The 19759-nt window shown below is 46.3% G+C and overlaps 1 protein-coding gene across 5 annotated transcripts in view; it reads right to left on the bottom strand.

Annotated features, from left to right (window-relative positions):
• Positions 1 to 19759, bottom strand: part of DAPK1 (death associated protein kinase 1) — a 211779-nt gene that overhangs the window by 29848 nt on the left and 162172 nt on the right. For all 5 annotated transcript variants that reach the window (XM_086416933.1, XM_086416936.1, XM_086416935.1 and 2 more), the window contains 5 exons: positions 19223 to 19321; positions 18134 to 18331; positions 16349 to 16546; positions 11795 to 11893; positions 5072 to 5149 (listed from right to left, as the gene is read on the bottom strand). In XM_086416933.1, the coding sequence (XP_086273059.1) occupies positions 5072 to 5149; positions 11795 to 11893; positions 16349 to 16546; positions 18134 to 18331; positions 19223 to 19321 (672 nt within the window). The remainder of the gene's footprint in view (positions 1 to 5071; positions 5150 to 11794; positions 11894 to 16348; positions 16547 to 18133; positions 18332 to 19222; positions 19322 to 19759) is intronic.

Here is a 19759-nt window from a genome sequence, read left to right as displayed (position 1 = left end):
AACCAGCTCACTGCAGGGGATGGCGGGGGGAGCAGGCTGGGGTTTCGGGCAAAAGGTAAAGCCTGATCAGTGTTTGCTGATTCCTGTGGTGTAAATACCACTACCACAGCTGATTTCAGCCCCGAATGTGACGGCACGGAACACGCAGTTGGGGAGAGATGTGTATGGTGGGCTCTCCCAGACATTACCATGGGCTCCCACATGCCACCACACCATCATCTCCTGTTGAACTGGGTCAGAGAGGAAGATGCGCTGTGTTCTTCCTTCCCTCACAAGCCCCAGCTCGGCTGCCCTCTCCCCTACCTGCCCAGATGCAGATGTGCTGGCTGCAGGTCTCACCTCCCACGGTCAGCCCCCTGCTTTAGGGATGTCATCTCCTCTCACTCTCCTCCAGCCCACCCTCCTCTGCCCTATGCAGCTCAACAAGATGACTTTGGTTCTTTTTTCAGAAGAGAAAGCACCATGGCTTACCCCTAACAGATGTTTAAGAACACGTTCCTAGGCTTGACAACTGATGAGAGGTGAAAACACAGGGAGCATTTCTGTCGCTAATTTGGCCCTGAAAAACCAAACGGCTGAGCAAGGCACCTTATGGCCAACCCCTGCTGCTCCAGACACAGACCCCACCCAGTGACTGCGCTTAGGATGCACGTGGAGTGGGTGAGCAGAGGCTGGCACCACGCCTGGGGGTGTCAGGAAAGGAACAGAGGCAGTCTTTTGGTTTCCACAATGAATGTGGAAGAGGGTGCTTGACATTAGATCCTTGGGGGTCCTTGCATCCTGCAAGGACAGGAAGTTCCACCCACCCCCAAATTCTGACAGCACCCTGGTAAGAAACACTGCAGCCTGGAACAGAAAATGACACTGAAAGGAAAGGTGATAAAATGCCCCTCAGTGTAAACTACCTTCTTCCATTCCCCTCACCCACTGTACAGGGCGGTGGGCAGTCTCTTCCTGCAGATGACCCATTGCAGGTTACCACTGCAAACAAATCACCTTTCTTGGCTTTCTCTGCAGGTAGAGCCTGCTCCTTAAGGCAACCGCCCATGAGTCCTCTGCGATGCATTTTCCAGACACACTGGGACATCATGATCATTTTCAATAACCAGGTTCCAGTACTGGGTGTCCCGAAATCCCAAGCAGTTATTTATTTTGGGGTTTACATTTTTTTTTTTTTTTAAAGATAGAGAATGGTTAGAAATGTTTGGCAGTCAACTCCTCCCTTTCTGGCTAAGGGGAAAGCTGAGGTCTAGAGTCATTTGAAGGCATGACTAAAGCAAATGATTACGTGGATCTTGTCGAACATGAAGTTGGGGAGACTCCGCTGAAGGGCACAGGGCTCTGCATTATCTCGAGGGAAGTGACCCATGTCTGCCACCAAGCGGGTGACCCCGCTGGAGGGAAGGACCATCCTGGGCTGTTGGAGAATTGAGTCTGAAGGAGTCCTGAGCCCCTGATCGAGCCCCAAAAGCAGGCATTTCTGTTTTGGTCTGGGTCTCTGCTCTGTAATTAGCATGTTGCTTAACCTAGTGGAGACCGGGTTTCCTGCGGGAACATCCGCAACTCAGGGATGTAAAATTACAGGGCTGCCACACACACTGAGCGTCAATGGTGGCTGTTACTAAAAATGACTCTCAAACGTACCCTGCCAGAGCTGCCACTGCTGCCACTGCTGCCACCCCAACATCTGCTCCTGCGGGCTGGGTCACAAGAGGTGGCCCCAAGGAAACCTCAATAGTTCCCCTGGACCTGGAGGGTGGTCTGCAGGATGCGAACTAGGATGCCAACTGTGGCAAACTCACGGTGCTCAGGGTGTGCAAGGCACTGCTCTAAGGACATCGTTTACACCACCCGCCTGACCCTTACCACCATCCTGTGAGTAGCACTGTACTCATCCCATTTAACAAACAGGGAAACTAAGGCCCAGCCTGTTAAGCAGATTGGTAGTTCACCCAGCATGAAGGTGTGGCAGAGCAGGGACTCCTGAGTCTGTGCTCTCAGCCTTTACCCTATATTTTGCCTCTCAAAGCAAAGACGAGAGGGGAATCTCCCAGTAGATTCTGGGCTCCAAGAGGGATGATGTACTATATTCACAGGCATCGTAATGACTTTTTTCATCTCCTTACAAAAATCATAGGATAATGGTAAAAGACTAAACGCTGTAATATTCCTTCTCCCACCCCTCTTGAAAAAATCTAGACATCAAAAAGCAAAAGTACGAATTAATGGAAGGAAAGAAAAAAAAAAAAGGGAAAGCCCCAAACTGGGACTGTACAAGAACCCACACCACACAGAGTTCAAAATTCCAGTCTGGGGACAGCCACCCTTCCTTGAGCTGCATGTGGCTTCACTTACTATTTATATTCCTAATTATAAAAGTGGTTGAAGCACAGCAAGAAATACAGGAATCAGATAACGTGAGAAAGTGCTTTGAGCCCCACTCATCCAATCCACCCAACCTTGGCTATCTTGTAGAGTGCTCTCCTTCCTGTCTTTTTTAATGGCATTTGTCTGCTGTTTCTGACCTGCTGGAATGGACATCTGGGCTTGGGCTTGTATCTAGCATAGCAATGTTTTTAAATAAAAGTATCTTCCTAAGGGGTAGATGGGCACTAAAACAGCACAGTCCAAGGAAAAGCCTTGTCCCTTGGCCAGAAGAGGGTGTTTCCTGGGGTGACTATTAGGCCATGGAAGATCATGGCTTGCAGCTGATTGTTGCTTTAAGATGAGCAGGCTATACCTTTCCCTGGAGCACTGCTGTGGAACAAGCGTTTCTGAGATGATGAACCGCACTTCAAGCCAAGAAAGTATGAGGCAACAGTACTGTCCAGAGTGCTACACTTGTGAGAGGGGCTGCCCGTGCACCAACTGAGCCCACAAAACACCGGCAAGGACGACGCTGGGCTCAGAGCAGGACGATGGTGCCAGCGGAGGCAGGCAGGTTAAAATCCCGCTTTGTGGAATTTGGGAAACCTAAGAATACCTGATTCAGCATGTTTATATACCTGCTAAGGTGTTGAGCCTAATAAAATGTTTCTTCCTAATAGTGGACCATACTAGAGGTATTAACTGTAAAAATGTGTACTCACCCAAACTGTGGAAAGGCCAGATTTGCTTCGGTTTCTTTCCACTATCAATGGATATTATAATGGGGGACTCAGTTTAAAACAGCCCTTATTATGGGACTTCCCTGGTGGTCCATGGCTAAGACTCCGTGCTCCCAGTGCAGGGAGCCCAGGTTTGATACCGGGTCAGGGAACTGGATCCCACATGCTGCAACTAAAACCCGGTGCAGCCAAAGAGAGAAATATTAAAAAACAAGCAAGCAAGCAAAAGATACTGTTTCCATTAAAAAAAAAAAAAAACCAAAAACAGCCCTTAAAGTGTGATAATCTATATAAACATAGAATTCTATACTCAAATGCGGGGCTCCCTACAATAAAATCCAGCAAAAGTCAGAGGTTACAAACTGGTGGCCTCTGAGTCAATCTGGCTTGAAGTTGTGTTTCATTTGGCTGAATATCACTTCAAATAAAGTGAGTTTTAAGATGAGGAGATTTTATGTGAAAGTTCATTGCTGACTGGCTGACAGTCTCATAGGTTCCTGCACAGCCCCCTCTTGTTTTGCCTGTAAACAAAAAGTTTTCCCTTGCTTTGCTAGTCCAGATTCTCCCCCACAGTCTGTGGGGGCACAGAGTGGGAGAACATGAAGTCCAGAGTTAATGTAAGTTTTTCCTCTAAGAACGTGTGAATAAGCCGGGATCTCTTTCCAGAAATTCTAGATCAAAGGGGAGACTGAATCCCAGCAGTGGCCTGGGGGGATCTCAGTGTTTATCAGTTCACAGACTCCAAAGCACAAAGGTGTGAAAGTCCATTATCTTCCCCGGGCCAACTCCAGGCACTGAAATCATTCCAATCTCTGCATGTGTCCCCTTGCCCTTTCCCTGTAACCAGGACCAGGGGACCACTATCAATTCAAACTTTTAGTAGCTGTGAAAGTTAAAACATTGTTATCCCTCCCCCAGGCACTTTTCAATTTATATGGCAGGGTCTTTGTAGGATACCCTGAGCTTATTTGAAATAATACTTTTTCATGAACACTTAAATTAACTGAGTAATTTTTAAAATTTCTATAACATTTGTCCTTTTTTTAAAAAAATTATTACACGATTATTTTAGGAAGTTTGGAAACAACAGAGTTATGTTTAAAGAAGAGACTGTCAATTAAGAAAGCTAAACCCAAAGACATCACTGTTAACATTTTCTTTATATGTATTTGAAAAAACATAGCTGGAATTATAATGTGCACATAATTCATCTTCTGCTTTGCAGCCTAGGAACATCTGAAACATTATATTCCTGTTACTAAAACCTCTTTAGGAACATTTTAAAGGCCAAAACCCATTCCATTTTATAGCTGTATGACAGTTTATCAGACGTTATTGTTGGTCATCCAACATTTCTGATTTTAATTGCCAGTTTTTATAAATAACACTGCAATGGACATCTTCATGCATACAACTTTTTTTTTTTTTTAATGCGTTTCTTTGATTTCTTTAGGATAGAGTCACAGAGAATCCCTAACTTAAAGGGTGTGACTGTTTTGAAGTCTCTCCGTACACACTGCTGTGATGTGGGCTGAAACGGCATACCTGCATTTATTTATTTTTGTCATATCTTCTTAAACCTTACAGCCATGATGTTTGATAAGCTAGAGCATATGTGATATTTTGGAGCTCGAAACATTAAGAAAGAAAGAAGCAGGGTCAGCTTTTTCATTTCCCCTCTACTTCACGGGGGCAGGTATTATAGACAGGGTGAGAGGAGGAAAATCAGGCACAGTGACCGCAAAAAGAGGCCAGTGATTTCCAAGTCCTAACACAGAAGAAGAAGCCAGAGAGGTGGCCGACATGTTTATGCAAATCGATAAGCAAACCACAGCCCAGGACAGGTGCCTTTTGGTACCATCTGTGTGTCCAACAGATTGTTCATTCTCAGCATTTATAAGGGACAAGACAGAATTTTTCACATAAAAAGCACAGAGCATTTCAGAGCACAAACAATTTCTCACCTTTCGGAGTCTTGTGAGGAGGCCTGCTACGTGTTCATGCTGTTCCGATTTCGCAAGATCTTCTGCTGTCTTTCCATCCTGTTGGAGAGAAATGATTAGTTTTTTCCTTCGCTGCAGAGAACTGTGTGTTCCACACACCAACATCACCTTCTGAGACAGAAACAGTGTAACAGGCATCAGAAGCAAATAAGGTGGACAAAAGACCCTGTCCTGAATTATTCCCTTTTCTGTGGAATCCTGATTTCACTGATGGTCCAGGAAAGGAAGATAAGGAAAGTAGGAAAAAACCATGCATTGGTGCTTTGAGGTCCAAAGGCAAGATGTCTCAGGCCCACAGGCTTTAATCAAACCGGGCACCTCATTAGCAGGCAGATTACTCTGCATCCTGAACCTCCCTCCAATTAGGCCAACGATAAAGACTGTCATTAGCTGCCAAATTCTAGTTAGTGGAAGCTAATGTCTTAGAATCCTTCCAGGGACAAACCTCAGCACTCATATCAAGCTAGTTACTGGTAATTACTGTGCATTTCAAAGAAAAGGCTGAGTTTTACAGACAATTTGGATCTGAAGATCTTCAGTGAAACATAAAAGGTGGAAATAAGGGTCCACGGCACTTCAGTGTTTGCTTTTTAATTAGAGAATTTTCACAGGGCTGCAGTCTCATACTGAACAAATTTGTTTCCAGGCTGTGAACATGCACGATGATGGCTAACGTTTTTCGAGCGCCTCCTCGCAGTCTCAGTGCGTTGAGCGTAGAAACCTCAGAGGTGCTCCCGGGCGGTGGGAACACTAGTTGTTCACCCATCACAGAGGAGGGATCGGAGACTGAGGGACTGCTCTGCTGCAGCTTAGGAATCATTACAAATTTAAAAGTAGAAAAGATGAGAAGCAATTTCCAAAGAAATAAAAGCAATATTTCTTAAATGAGAAGACTAAGCAGCCTTTGGCCCATCTGTCAGTGTTTTCTAGGGACAGTTCAAGTACCATTCCTGAGGAAGCGGGGGGATGCCCGGATCTGACTGACAGCATACCTGCCAATCTCGCAGCCCAGGTCACAATCCCAACCATCACATCACCTCAGTCTCGGCACTGCTGACATTCTGGCCAGGATGATTCCCTGCCATGGGAGGCTGTCCCGTACACTGTGAGATGTCAAGCAGCACCCTGGCCTCTACCACTAGACACCAGCAGATTTCCCTTGCACCAGCTGTGCCAACCCAGTGTCTCTGTGCTGTGCTTAGTCGCTCAGTCATGTCTGACTCTTTTCGACCCCGTGGACTGTTGGCCCACCAGGCTCCTCTGTCCACGGAGATTCTCCAGGCAAAAATAATGGAGTGGGTTGCCATGCTCTCCTCCAGTGGATCTTCCCAACCCAGGGATTGAACCCAAGTCTCTCACATTGCAGGTGGATTCTTTACCATCTGAGTTACAAGGAAAGCCCTTTACCATCTGAGCCACAAGGGAAGTCCAGTGTCTCTGGACATTGCCAAATGTTTCCTGAGCAGTGAAACTGCCCAACTTGAGAAGCATGGTCGTAGGCTGTGGTTGGAGCTCGGTGGGTGCTCCTGGGAGGTGTGCTCTGCACTCATGTTGCCCACCTCTCTCTGCCCACTCCCCGCTGTCAAGTCCTGCAGTGGCCCCAGTGGGCAGACAAAAGCTTTTAGTTTGCTTTGGGGTGAATGAGGTAAGTTGTTGGACACCGCATCCAAACAAGGGGGTCATACCAGACTGTCTGGATCTTTACTGACATGATAAGGACAGGCCTTACTTCTCAAACCTCATGGTGCCCTGGAGTCACTGGGGTCTTTAAAGAACTTCTGCTGCCAGGTTCCCACCTGCATACTCACCTTCTACCTTTCTGAGGTGTGACCTGGACATCAGGGTTCTAAGCCCTCCCACGTGATTCTATTGTGCAGCCAATAGAATGGCTTCCAACTAAGGCAATGGTTCTAATAGGTTTTGGAACCATTGCCTTAGTTGGAAGAAATCTGAGCCTCAACTTAAAATCTTCTGTCTTCTGGTGTGACTGACCATAGATTTCTCTCAAAGGCCTTAGACCTGCTTAGCACTCAGACACAGGATGTTTGTTCACTGGCAAAGTTATTCTCCACTGTCGAGTCTCTCAAATGACAGGAAAACTGCCACCAACACTTCCTTATGTTTGCATGGTACTCTACAGTTTGCAAAAAGTATTGCTCTAAAGGACACTGTTCAGATTCCAAAAGAACTCTTTGCCAGAGTTTGGAAAGAGGCTGAACTCTAGAGTGAGAAGGACCCGGGTTTAATTCAGATTCCATCCCTCCCAGACTGTGTGGTCAGTCACTTGGCCTCCTAGAACCTGGGTTTCTTCACCCATGAGATGAGAAATGACACTCTATTGCATAGGTTCTTGGGCAGATTAGACAAAAACAAATAAATGAAGCACCATGAGCTGAAAAAGCAAGCAGTAGTAATTAACGAAAAAAGAGCTGAGAGTGTCCCCAGCGTCCCCCTCCCCAGCTTTCCGTCCAAGAAGGAAAGGTGTAGGAGCTAGATCTCCTCATCCCAGTCCCATGCTAAGCAAGGTGCCAGCTCTGAAGCTGGCCCACAAGTGAGTCCAGCACTCTCTGCCTTCTTTGTCATACACGGTGGTCTAGGAGGCTGGCATCATTGAGAAGGTGACCTTTGAGTCAAAACCTGAAGGAGGTGAGAGAGCAAGCCATTTGGATACCCAAGGAAGTTTTGCAAAAGGAAAAAAACAAATACAACAACAACAAAACAGCAAGTGCAAAGGCCCTGAGACAGCAGAAATAGCAAGGCTTGGTGCCAGTGCTCAGGAGTCAAACAGGGCTGGAGATTCGGATGCGGGTCTGAGTTCCCAGGTGCAGCTACTGTCCATGGGCTTCTGAGAGGAGCAGAGGGCAGAGAGTGGGAGGGCAGCTTGCCAGGTGGGGTGGAGCAGCAGCAAGAAGACCTAGAGCTGGAGGAGGGCAGCAGAGGTGGGAGGGGAAGAAGGGCAAGTAGGATTTTCTTATCTAAGACAGGGGTGGGTGTCAAGGAAGTACCATGTCCTGAAGAGATAACTAGATGTGACTGCTGGCTCATGGGTGAGAAAGACCTCAAAGAAAGGCAAGGAAGGAAATGCTTAGAGAACTACAAAGTCAGAGTGGGGCTTACACTCGGGGTGGGGGGTTGGGGTGCACTGTGGCTGGGACAGGCCACGGGGAGCTTCTGGGGTGGCCTCTGAAGTTCTATTTTTTGATTTCAATAGGGCTACAAAGGCGTTTGTCAAATTCACCAAGTTCTTTTGTTCCTGTCCTTTCTTAAAAAGAAAATCTGCTTTATTTTACAACAAAGAAGTTTTGAGGGCTTCCCAGGTGGCTCGGTGGTAAAGAATCCGCTCACCAAGCAGGAGACATAGGTTTGATCCCTGTGTCAGGAAGATCTCCCGGAGGAGGAAATGGCAACCCACTCTAGTATTCTTGCCTGGGCAATCCCAAAGACAAAGGGGCCTGGTGGGCTCTACAGTCCTTGGGGTCACAGAGAGTCAGACATGACTTAGTGACTAAATAACAACAACAAAAAAGCGAGGTGACTCCCTCTGCTGAGTCACAGGGATTCGACGACAGACTGTGGCGGGTAGAGGAGAAGTGGGAAGCAAGGAAAAAGAGAACCAGATAGTCAGAAGATTTCTTGGCCATCCTGGCTGAGGAACAGGTTGGGAGAGGAAAGGGAGCAGCTGGGGAGCGCTGTGGGGTCGAGGGCTGTGGTGCTGACCGGGAAGAGCCGTGCTGTCAGGCAGAGGAGAAAAGCCCACTGACAAAACGGGCTGGAGGGTGTTGTCCATAATGTGGCAGCCAAATTCCATGGACAGAGGAGCCTGGTGGGCTACTGTCCATGGGGTCACAAACAGTCAGATACGACTGAGCGACTTACTTTCATTTTCATTTTCCATTCCCCATGCAGCTTCTGGGGCTGGAAATGTGGAGCTAAGACGTGCTGTGGATGAAAACTTAAATCAGAGAACTTAAATCAGACAGATTTTGAAGACTTAAATCAGAGAACCGGATATATCTCAGTAATTTAAATATAATGATTGCAAGTCAAAATGATAATATTTGGCATATTATGTACAAAATATTTTACTTTATATATTACTTTTAGTATATGACTGATACTGACTTCTTGTCTTTTTCCTCATCAGATGTGGCTATTAGAAAGTTTAGAATGACACAGGCAGCACGCTGTCCTTCTATGGAGCCAGCCTAGGCCTGCATCAGGGCACCTCCATGATAACGCCCTTCCTGCGTGGAGCCAGCGTGGTTTCCACTGCGCCTGCTGGGGAGGCCATGCACATCCAGCCCCGTCATCCCCCTATGCTCCAGCCCACAGTCTTTCTTCTGGGCTCAGACTGTCCTCCTCTTTCTCTGAGGAGTGCTCCGGACCTCTGGAAACCCCTGGGGACCCTGGCTCCCAACTGGCTCAGGTCCCACTCTGTAGCTGCATATTCACTGTGATTCTTGCTGTGACCCTTGGTTCTGACTCTCCCACTAGACTGGACGTTTCTCAAGGTAAGGCCAGCTCGCCTATCGCGGCCCCACTGTGTCCCTCGTGTCTGTCCGGTGTGCAGTGTGTGCTCAGTATCTGCTGAATGAATAAACAATGGAGCCCCCAGGAAGTGGACTCGCAGGACCAAGAAGGAGCATCTGCAGTGAGCTGGCAGGGAGGGCAGGTACACCTGAGAGCCTCCAGAGGGCGAGCCCAAGGCTGGAGGCAGCTGCTGTGGGGAAGGCATGGGGAGACAGCTGTGGCCTCACAGAGGTCAGGGCTTCCCTGGAAGCTCAGCTGGCAAAGAGTCCATCTGCAATGCAGGAGACCTGGGTTCGATTCCTTCCTGGGTCAGGAAGATTCCCTGGAGAAGGGAACAGCAACCCACTCCAGCATTCTTGCCTGGAGAATTCCATGGACAGAGGAGTGTGGCACGCTACAGTCCATGGGGTCGCAAAGAGTCAGACACGTCTGAGCAACTTTCACTTCACTTTCACAGAGGTCATGGGGAAGCCTGAGGACCCAGTAGAGGCCCAAGACCCTGACCCACACTGCCAGGCTGGCAGCAGGAGCAGCTGCTGGCATCTTCACAGCCATTGTCGACAGTTTACTTTTTATGAGGCAATATCTGTAAAAAAAAAATATTTCTTCTTGTAAAAATGTATATAAGTGCTCTACTGTGGAGTAACTGGATTGAGTGCCTACACATGGTTGGGGAAAGTTTGATAATGGCACATCAGGTTCATAGGTGGCTGTGGGTGGGCTTGTGATGGGTGAGCAGGTGCCCTAAGAAGGTCCAGTCCCATGTAGAGCACTGGTCATCACTGGGCCTGCAGAGGAGCCCAGCTCAGGGCTCAACACTGCAGAAAACAGACCCCCTGCTTGTGGACAGGGAATGACATTCTTGTCACATTTGTGCAGCCAGGGAGGCAACACCCTAGGCCAGGAGTTAGCAACCATTTTCTGTAAAGGGCCTGAGAGCAGATATTTGGGGGTCTGAGGGCCTTAGGGTCTCTGCTGCAATTGCTCAAGTCTCCCCTTGAAGAGTGAAAATGGCTGCAGACAATATGTAAACAACAGGCATGGCAGTATCCCAATAAAACTTTATTAACAGAAGTGGGCAGCAGGCTGAATTTGGTCTGTGGTCCACAGTTTGCCATCCCCTGTATGAGTCTCCAGCTTCAGATCCCTGATTTTCCCAAGGTTAGCTGCCATGTTTTAAAACTCCAGTGGGTCTCCTCTAAAGAAACAATTTGTGTTAGTAAAGCTCTTGTGAGTTTTAGGAATCTCCCACATGAGCCAGTGGAGACTCAACCCACTGCCAGGCCAGAAACAGCTCAAAAGATAATGTTTCACTGCAGCTGTAAAACAGCAACCTTATCTCATCCGCAGACACGTTGTTCTTCTTTGGTATCCTCGAAATGAGGATCAAAGGGTTTCTTCTGCAGGGAGGTACCAGGTCTGGAATGGGGAGTGTCAGGAGTGAAGGAAACTAAAGAAACCTCATTTTAAAATATGCTGTGGCTTCCCAGGTGATGCTAGTGGTAAAAAAAAAAAAAAAAAAAAAAAAACCACCTGCCAATGCAGGAGACATAAGAGATGTGGGTTAGGTCCCTGGGGTTGGGAAGATCCCCTGGAGAAGGGCACAGCAACCCACTGCAGTATTCTGGAGAATCCCATGGACAGAGGAGCCTGGCAGGCTACAGTCCATAGGGTCGCAAAAGAGTCGGACACTACCGCATGCATGCAGGCCTAAGAGCAAAGCCAGACCTTTCAAAGACGAGAGGACAGCTCTTGTCACCTGTTCCCCCCCACACCGAGGGGCCTTCCTCCTCCCTCTCTGAAAGCCCATGGCCCCTCCAGTCCCCCACAGTGGAGGGGGCACACTTAGAAAAGATAAACACAAGCTAATACAAAACATGAAGGCCTGTTGTGTAACACAGGAAACGAAAAGGCCAGTGGGAAACAGCAGGTGTTCCCCGCAGTGCGGGTCTGGGGAAAGGAGAGGATGAGGCATTAACAAGATCTTACCCTGGGTTTGTGTGGGCAGATGTTTACATAACTGCCTGCGGAGGAGCTGGAGCTTAATAGCAGCCTGTCTGCTTCGCAGTGCAGTTGCCAAGCAATACCTTCCCTCTCGTGCCCTCGAGGCCTGAGACATTTGTAGTCATTTTCTTCTGCCAGAGGGCTACTCACCGAGGTCAGCGCCTCCACATTGGCGCCCGTCAAACACAGGTAGCGGACCACGTCCAGAATCCCGTTGTTGGCGGCAAGGTGCAGAGGCGTCCGTCCATACTGCAGGAGACAAAAAGACCCGGGAGAGTCCTCACTCTTGCTGCAAAGGATGACATGTGTGGAGGGAATCTCACGGGGCCAGCACTGTGTAAGGATCTGGGAGCCACAAGGAAGAGATAGGAGGCGAGGTCTCCTTTCTCCAGAAACTTGCCATTTCCTTGGGGAGGCAAGCCAAACAAAATGTTTTCAAGTATTTCTCAGCTAACAGAGTGACTTTAAAATAAAACTTCAAAGGCTGAAAGAGTGGGAGGCTTATCATAAAATAACTAAATTAAGTCTCCTGCTGTGCTGGCAGAAAGGAGGCATGAGTCAGGGCTGAAGGCCCCAAAGTTCCGGAAAGATTTGCACTGTGGCTCAGATTTAGATACAGCAAGGGAAGAAGGCATGGAAGGACAGAAAGTGAAGACGCTCTAATGAGGTGAAACGCCACGGCCATACCCAGCAGTTTTGATTGCCTACGGCTCCCAAAACGTGTGCCAAGGTATCTGGGGGCACTGCAGTGTATTCAAGGGGATGCTGCGGAATATTTTAAATTTTTGATGGAACCAGCAGGTTCAGACATCAGGGAAACTACTAGCTTCAGGCAGTCCAGTGTCTCAAATTAGCTGGGACTGCCTTCCTTTCAGTGACATTGTGTATGCACAGCATGGGGTTGGCGGCGGCTGTGATACAAAGCAGGTATCTTGTGAAGATCCACATAGAACAGGATATAGGGGTGGTGGTGTCCACTCTGAGTCCAAGGTTTCAAGAGTCGTGAGGTGCCCAGCAAGCACACACCTTCCATTAGTACACAACTGTGGTCAATTGAGAATTAAATAAAAACAGCTTTCTTTCAATTTATGTGAATCGTTTGTTCCATCAGCTCCTGAAATATTAGGTTGTTTGGGTGGAATAACTTAATAAACAGAACTTAAGCAGCCTGGAGTGCTGCAGTCTACGGGGTAGCAAACAGTCGGACACAACTGAGCGACTGAACAACAACAAAGGCATTTAAACAATTTTTTTTTTCTTTTTTGGCTGCACGACACAGCTTATGGCATCTCAGCTCCTGACCAGGACCGAACCTGGGCCATGGCAGTGAAAGCCCAGAATTCTCACCATTAGGTTACTAGGGAACTCCTGGAACTTATTAAGGTTTTTCTTTTGCTCTGGGGAAACCAGAAAAAAATAAATTATTTTACACAATGGAAATTATGAACTGAGCAAGTTTGGCTGTCTCTGTTTTGTGCTGTTTATGTACAAATAAATGTAGGTTTTTGTTAAGAAGGTAACACATGCTCATTTAATATCCAAACGACATAGAAGGATACACAGTAGAAAAATGAAGACTTTTCCTTCCACTCCCCCAGGTTCCCGCACTCAGAGCTAGCCCCACACAAACCTTCCAGGCTTTTCTCTACGAATTCATAAGTGGAGAGAAATAATTTGAAAAGCGAAGACATAATCATATTCCACCTTCCATTCTGTCAACTTGCTTTATTCATCTGACAACAGATTGAATACTTCTCCATGTCTATAAGAAAACCTATTACATTCTTTCAGATACCTGAATAATATCCAATATTTAGATATAGCATAACTTATTTAGTTAGCCTGCTGAGGATGGACACTTAAGGTGGTTCCATTTTTTGCTACTATAAGTAATGCTGCAGTGTGTGTGCATATTTATGTTTTGTTTACTGTTAACTCCTAGAGTCACTTAGAAAACAGATATGAAGCTCTCAAATACCCCAGAGCTAAAGTGAAAAGTAAGGAGTTGGTTTGGAAGATTTGGAGGAAGTGTTTGGATTTCTGTGTAAGGAAGACAGTCCTGGGTAACAAGATGCAAGTTTTACAGAAGGGGAAAGGGTCAAGGAAGAGACATATGATGAATAAAAGACCAGGAGAATTTACACTTTGATGGCCTCCAACGTTTGACCGAACAAAACTCAAACTCCTTAACATTATATTCAAGGTCTTTCACCATCTGGACTCAATTCCCCTTCCTGGCTGCCTCCCTCTTCTTGAAATATGCTTTTCCCCTCTTCTCCATCTGTCCAAATCCCAATCATTTAAAATAATCACCTGTGAACAGCTTTTCCCAGTTTCTTTAGTGTCCAGATGCCCATGCTTCTGGAGTGCCAGTGTCTCTATCACAGTAGTGGTTATAACACGAGATGCTCTTATAGTGAAATGTCCCTGTGTCTGTCTGCAAGCAGCCTGAGGACAAGAATCACTCCCTGCTGCCCACCTCCCAGCCCCTTCACATCACACCTTGCACAGTGTTGTCAGAAAAAGGCATTCGTTCATCAATACCTGGCAGGCACGGAATTCTTGGGCAGATCCTGGGTGTGTGTGCACATCTGTGTGTGTGTGTGTGTATGTGCGTGTACACCTACGCATGTGTCAACATGCTTTTTCTCCCTTTGCTGATCAGAAGAGCCAATCCAGAAGAGAACAAAGGGTTAAGTGTGTACTGTCTGTATCGTCCAGTTCCTCTCTTCTTCCACATTCCCTGATGCAGCTGAGTTAAATAGCCAGTGTCCTGATTTACACATGAGAGGAAGGCAGATAGAGAAATGCCTGTTTCACTGCAATGACTGTCAGAAATCATGATAAGCTCCTGTCACATACTGACGACAGGAGTAGGATCTGAATGGCCGTGTGTATCTCTGGGGGAATGGAATCCAGGTAAGGAAACGGCAGGGCATGGGAAAGGAGTGACAGTCTGCCTGGGCGACGTGGCTGTCACTGTGCCATGGCCATGCAATTGGTTACCAGGGTCAGTCCATGTAAAATCAGATATGCTTTCTGGGGAAACAAGGCCTTTCTCTGACTTTAAGTTCCTCTATAGACTTCATCATCTTTCCTAAAACAAGCAACAAAAAAATGGAAGAGAAAAACAAGCTGACACCAGCTCTTCTGAAGGTGTAAGACTCACAAAGTCACCACGTACAATGGCCAAGTCACAGCCATTCAAATGAGTGCCACGAGGTCCCTAAATCTGCTTTTTATTCATTTAAGACTCCTGGAAGGAAAGCCAACCTCTTGATGCTGCTTAATATTATATTACATTTAGTTTCTTCCTTAAGCCACTTATATAACTGACTTGGCAAGATTAGAAAAGGATAAACTAAGAAAGCAACCAGCAGCTGATGGCTAGGACTTAGGATATTGCCTTTTCATATTTCCAGAATATGAAGATTACCTATTTCAATTTCTATTAGAATTAATCACATAATATGCAAGAAGGATTTTTTTTTTGGTAGAAGCATAATTTTCCAGGTATTTCAGTGATTCTTTTACCTTAAACAAACCATATTAAATTCTGCTGGTATCATGTCTGCCACTTATAAACAAATATTTCCTGCAATTACAAAATTAATTCTATTTGGACTTTGTTTTTAACATAATGGTAACAGAATAGTGCTTGCCTTTCATACAGTTACAGAGCTGAAACCACATGACTATCCACCTGTTCTACCATACTTGGTAATGAAAATCTAGATGGCATTCAGGGAAAAGAGAAGGTGTTAGCTAATTTCTAGAATTTCTAGCAGTCAACATATGGGGATTTTTATTTCTTTATCATTCACCAAATGATAGTATCCCCTTAGTCTTACCAAATGTATTTAGCACGAGAAAGATGTTATGAATTTTTGACCATAAAACTCTCAAATGAGGGAAACTGGAGAAATCTGGTTCTAGGAATTTCAATCATATAACTCATTAGGTGTTTTCCTGAACACTCAGTGCCCTGATTTGTACCATGTTCTTTGATTCTTCTCCAGGAAGAGAACATACACACACACTCTCTCCCCTGCCCTCCCTCCTTCTCTCTCTTTCTGCTCCTGCTGCTGCTGCTGCTGCTAAGTTGCTTCAGTTGTGTCCGACTCTATGCGACCCCATAGACGGCAGCCCACCAGGCTCCTCTGTCCCTGGGATTCTCCAGGCAAGAACACTGGAGTGGGTTGCCATTTCCTTCTCCAATGCATGAAAGTGAAAAGTGAAAGTGAAGTCGCTCAGTCATGTCTGACTCTTAGCGACCCCATGGACTGCAGCCCACCAGGCTCCTCTGTCCATGGGATTTTCCAGGCAAGAGTACTGGAGTGGGGTGCCATTGCCTTTTCTGCTCTCTTTCTAGATGCTCATAAATGGTAAGCCAGTCTCAGCAGGAAGTATTAATGTAATACTTTTCTGTGACTATTATTAAATTAATAGTCTATAGGAAATTAAATAATTTCCTATATAATATTTATTTAATAATTAAATAATTATTGAACAATTTATTAAATTAATAAGCTATAGGAAATTATTAAAAAGTCATATGCAAAATACACTTAAAGTGGAGAGCCCTATGAAAAAGAACAGGTCCATAAAAGCAATACTGACTATGACCAGTGAAGAGAGAAAATTGCCCAGACCCAGAAGCAGCTAGACACAGAGACTGTGCAGAGATCTTCCCTCCAGCTTTACCTTGTTGGAGAGATCCAAATTGCAGTTGGCTTCACAGAGGGCCAGCACAATCGGCACGTTGCCATCTTTGCAGGCCACATGGAGGGGGGTGTTGCCATGCCTGTCTTGGAAATCGACGGAACTGCCCTGGCTGATGAGAGTCTGGATGACCTCCATCTGACATCGTCTCACGGCAAGATGTAGAGCAATGTGCCCATCCTGTAACAAACGCCAGGGCCGTGAGCAGTTTTGACCGGGCATGTGGGACTGGCTGGTTGCCTTTCTAGCCTCACTGGGTCAGGTTTAACTGGTAATGGGACCGTTACTGCAAAGCCTGAAGGAGGATTAAAAACCACAAACTTTACTCCTGGCGGGGTTGAGGTGAAGCCCCACATGTCTCACTCTGAATAATCACGGGCTAAGCTGACCATCAGTTTAATTAATCTAGGCTTGGCCAGTACATTCAGGTAGGAAGACACCACACTCCTTCTTGTGTCTGAATTCATAGGACTTACGTCATTGTTGGTTCTCCAGTGGCCTGTTTTATCAAGTATTTGGAAAACATTTGCTCAGTGATCTTTACTAAATTCCTAAGTAGAGAGTTTATTGTTTTATTTTGTACTCTGAGAAACTGAGAAAGCGAGGTGATGTCTATCACACAGATGAGAAGCAAACTGTTGTTGCTTAGTCACTAAGTTGTGTCTGACTCTTTTGTGACCCCATGGACTGTAGCCCACCAGGCTCCTCTGTCCATGGGATTTCCCAGGCAAGAGTACTAGAGTGGGTTGCCATTTCCTTCTCCAGGGGATCTTCCCAACCCAGGGATTGAACCCACGTCACCTGCACTGGAAGGAAGGTTCTTTACCACTGAGCCACCAGGGAAGCCCTAAGAAGCAAATATAACATATTTAACCTCTGCACCCACACAGCACCAGCCTGGGAGTTCATTCTCCCTGTAGAGCCCCTGGTGAAGATAAGTGCTGAGTTTTAGGAGCTGGGTAGAGGGAGCTTAGAAGCATTTCTGTAACTCATCTACTCTAGGGTTGTTCAACCTCAGCCCTGTTAACATTTGGGGCCTGTCCTAGGAATTGCAGGCTGTTCAACAGAGCCGCTGGTCTTTATCTTCTAGACACCCTATCCTCGCTGTGATGACCCAAAAATACGTCTCCAGCCACTACCTAATGTCACCTGGGGGCAAGGTCATTGCCCACTTGAGAACAGCTGCTCTGTACCAAGAGAATACTCCACAGAGGGCAGTGACTAAATGAACCACAGTGTTCCAAAACCACCATGGATGTAGCATCAGTTTCACTGCAGTTCACAGTAAGAAAAGATTATGCTGAATTTGCTTAATTAAAGAAGGGAAACCTTGTCTAGAATTGTTAGCAAACAAATAAGAATAGTTTATCGTCTTTCTACAAAATAGCAGGTGATGGAAGTAAATAAACCACCTATTTCTTTGTCTATCTACAAATCAATAGTGCATTGCCAATTTCAGTACTAAATGAGGATTTGTCTTGGGTTCCATGATGATCACTGTACCTACTCCAAAGCTAAAAAAGCTAAAAATAAAATAGAGACTTGAATTATTTGACCATCTCATAAATTTTGCTGCATCCCACAAATGAACATTAATTATGAAACAGAATTAAGAATCCTAGAATGTTTAGATTGGAGAAGAGAAAGGATAATTATAACTTGTGGCATCTAAGTTATTTTAGGTAAACGAACTGAGAAGTCTTGTGGTCCCTGTAGCCCCCACTAGATGACTTTTCAGCAAGTGGGATACTTTCATCCACAAAGCACCTTGTCGGATGCATTAAGGTCGGCTCCGTGCTCGGCCAGACACTCCACGATGTCTTGGTAGCCCCTGGCGGAGGCCGTCAGGAGGGGGGTCTCGCCTTCTCTGTTCTTAATGTTCACATTGCAGCCGGCTTCACAAAGGGCTTTGGCCACAGAGTAATAGCCGTGCCAGGCAGCACAGTGCAGGGGGGTTTCTTCTTCCTGGCCAAGGAGAGAAGCACAGAGAAGAGGAGAATGCAATAAGATGAGAGAAACTACAGGCATGGTGAGAGTCCTAACCAAATTTGGCAGCAAACTCAAGGCAGTGGAGAGAAAGGGCTTGCAGCTATTGGAGCAAAATGTTAACATGAAATAATGGGCTGGGTCTGATGCCTTTCCTTAATTCAAATCCAGCTTTCTCCAGCATTTTACTGACAATTGACTTTGCAGAGCCCACTGGCACCACGGGCTCAGCTCCTCTGAACAATGGAGCCCCCGCGTGAGTGGATGTATAGCATCTTCCCTGTGAAAGTGCAATAGTTTACTTCATTTGTGATTACTAACAGAGGGAGAGCATTTCTTTGAGCAAGAACTCCTCTAACAAACCTGTCTCAAGATTCCTGTCACAAACATAGCATAAAGATGAGTCACATAAATGGATTATTGCTCTGGCAGAGAAAGGGCCAAGGTAACCATGCTTCAACAAAAAGGACTGGTCATCAGGTCTACATATTCATGACCAACACCATCAGACACATAGATATTTGTCTACAAGAGGCTGTTACACTGTAGCGGTTATGAACACAGACTCTGGAACCAGTCTGTGTGGGTTTGAGCACCAGCTCCACCACTACCAAGCTGTGCTATCTTAGGCAAGTTCCCGAACCTCTCTCTGCCTCAGTTTCTTCATCTGTAAAATGAGAATTGAAGGGTTGTTCAGAGGATTCATGAATGAATGAATGGTAGTGCTTTTGTTTGAGTCCCTGCCCTCTGTAATTTAAGCAGAAAACCTAACTTGGATGCACCTCCAAAATACTCAAGCCTATCATTTGGCTGTGTGTGCATCCATGCAAAGAGTAGGAAGAAGTGAGGACATCAGCTACCGTGACCCACCTTGTCCTGGAAGTTAGGATTCGAGCCGAAGCTGCACAGTAACTGAACCACATCAGCGTGGCCGTAGCGAGCTGCCACATGAAGGGCTGTCTCTCCAGACTGCAAAAGACACAGCCAAAGATTCAGAACCCCCTGAAAACGTCTCCAGGGACTAGAACACACAGGAGTGGAGGCCCACTCCCACACATGCCTGGCTCCACGTCCCCCCTGAGGCGGTGCCTGTCCCTCTCAGGCCAGATGCCCCTTTGGTGACTGGGCCAGGGACCCCGTGGTGGGGTGTCCACCATGTCGCTAGTGTTAAACTCACATACCTGGCCTCTCTTGTGTGTAATGCCACCCACCCTACCCACCCCACAGGTGAGAGTCCATTCCCTTTTCTGTGATGGATGTTCCTAATCTTCATAAACTGGTGCTTCCAGCTATGTGATTTTTTTTCAAAACACAAAATTCCTTGTTTAATATTAAGTTACTTGAACACAAGGTTTTATTTACTAGCAAGTTTCTGATTTCACTATGTTTAGAATATAATTTCTTACA

Source organism: Bos grunniens, chromosome 8 (assembly GCF_055505025.1).
Source record: "Bos grunniens cultivar Pamir isolate PY7600 chromosome 8, Bosgru_T2T1.0, whole genome shotgun sequence".
In the NCBI taxonomy this organism is placed as follows: domain Eukaryota; kingdom Metazoa; phylum Chordata; class Mammalia; order Artiodactyla; family Bovidae; genus Bos; species Bos grunniens.
This window is presented reverse-complemented; position numbering and strand designations above follow the sequence as displayed.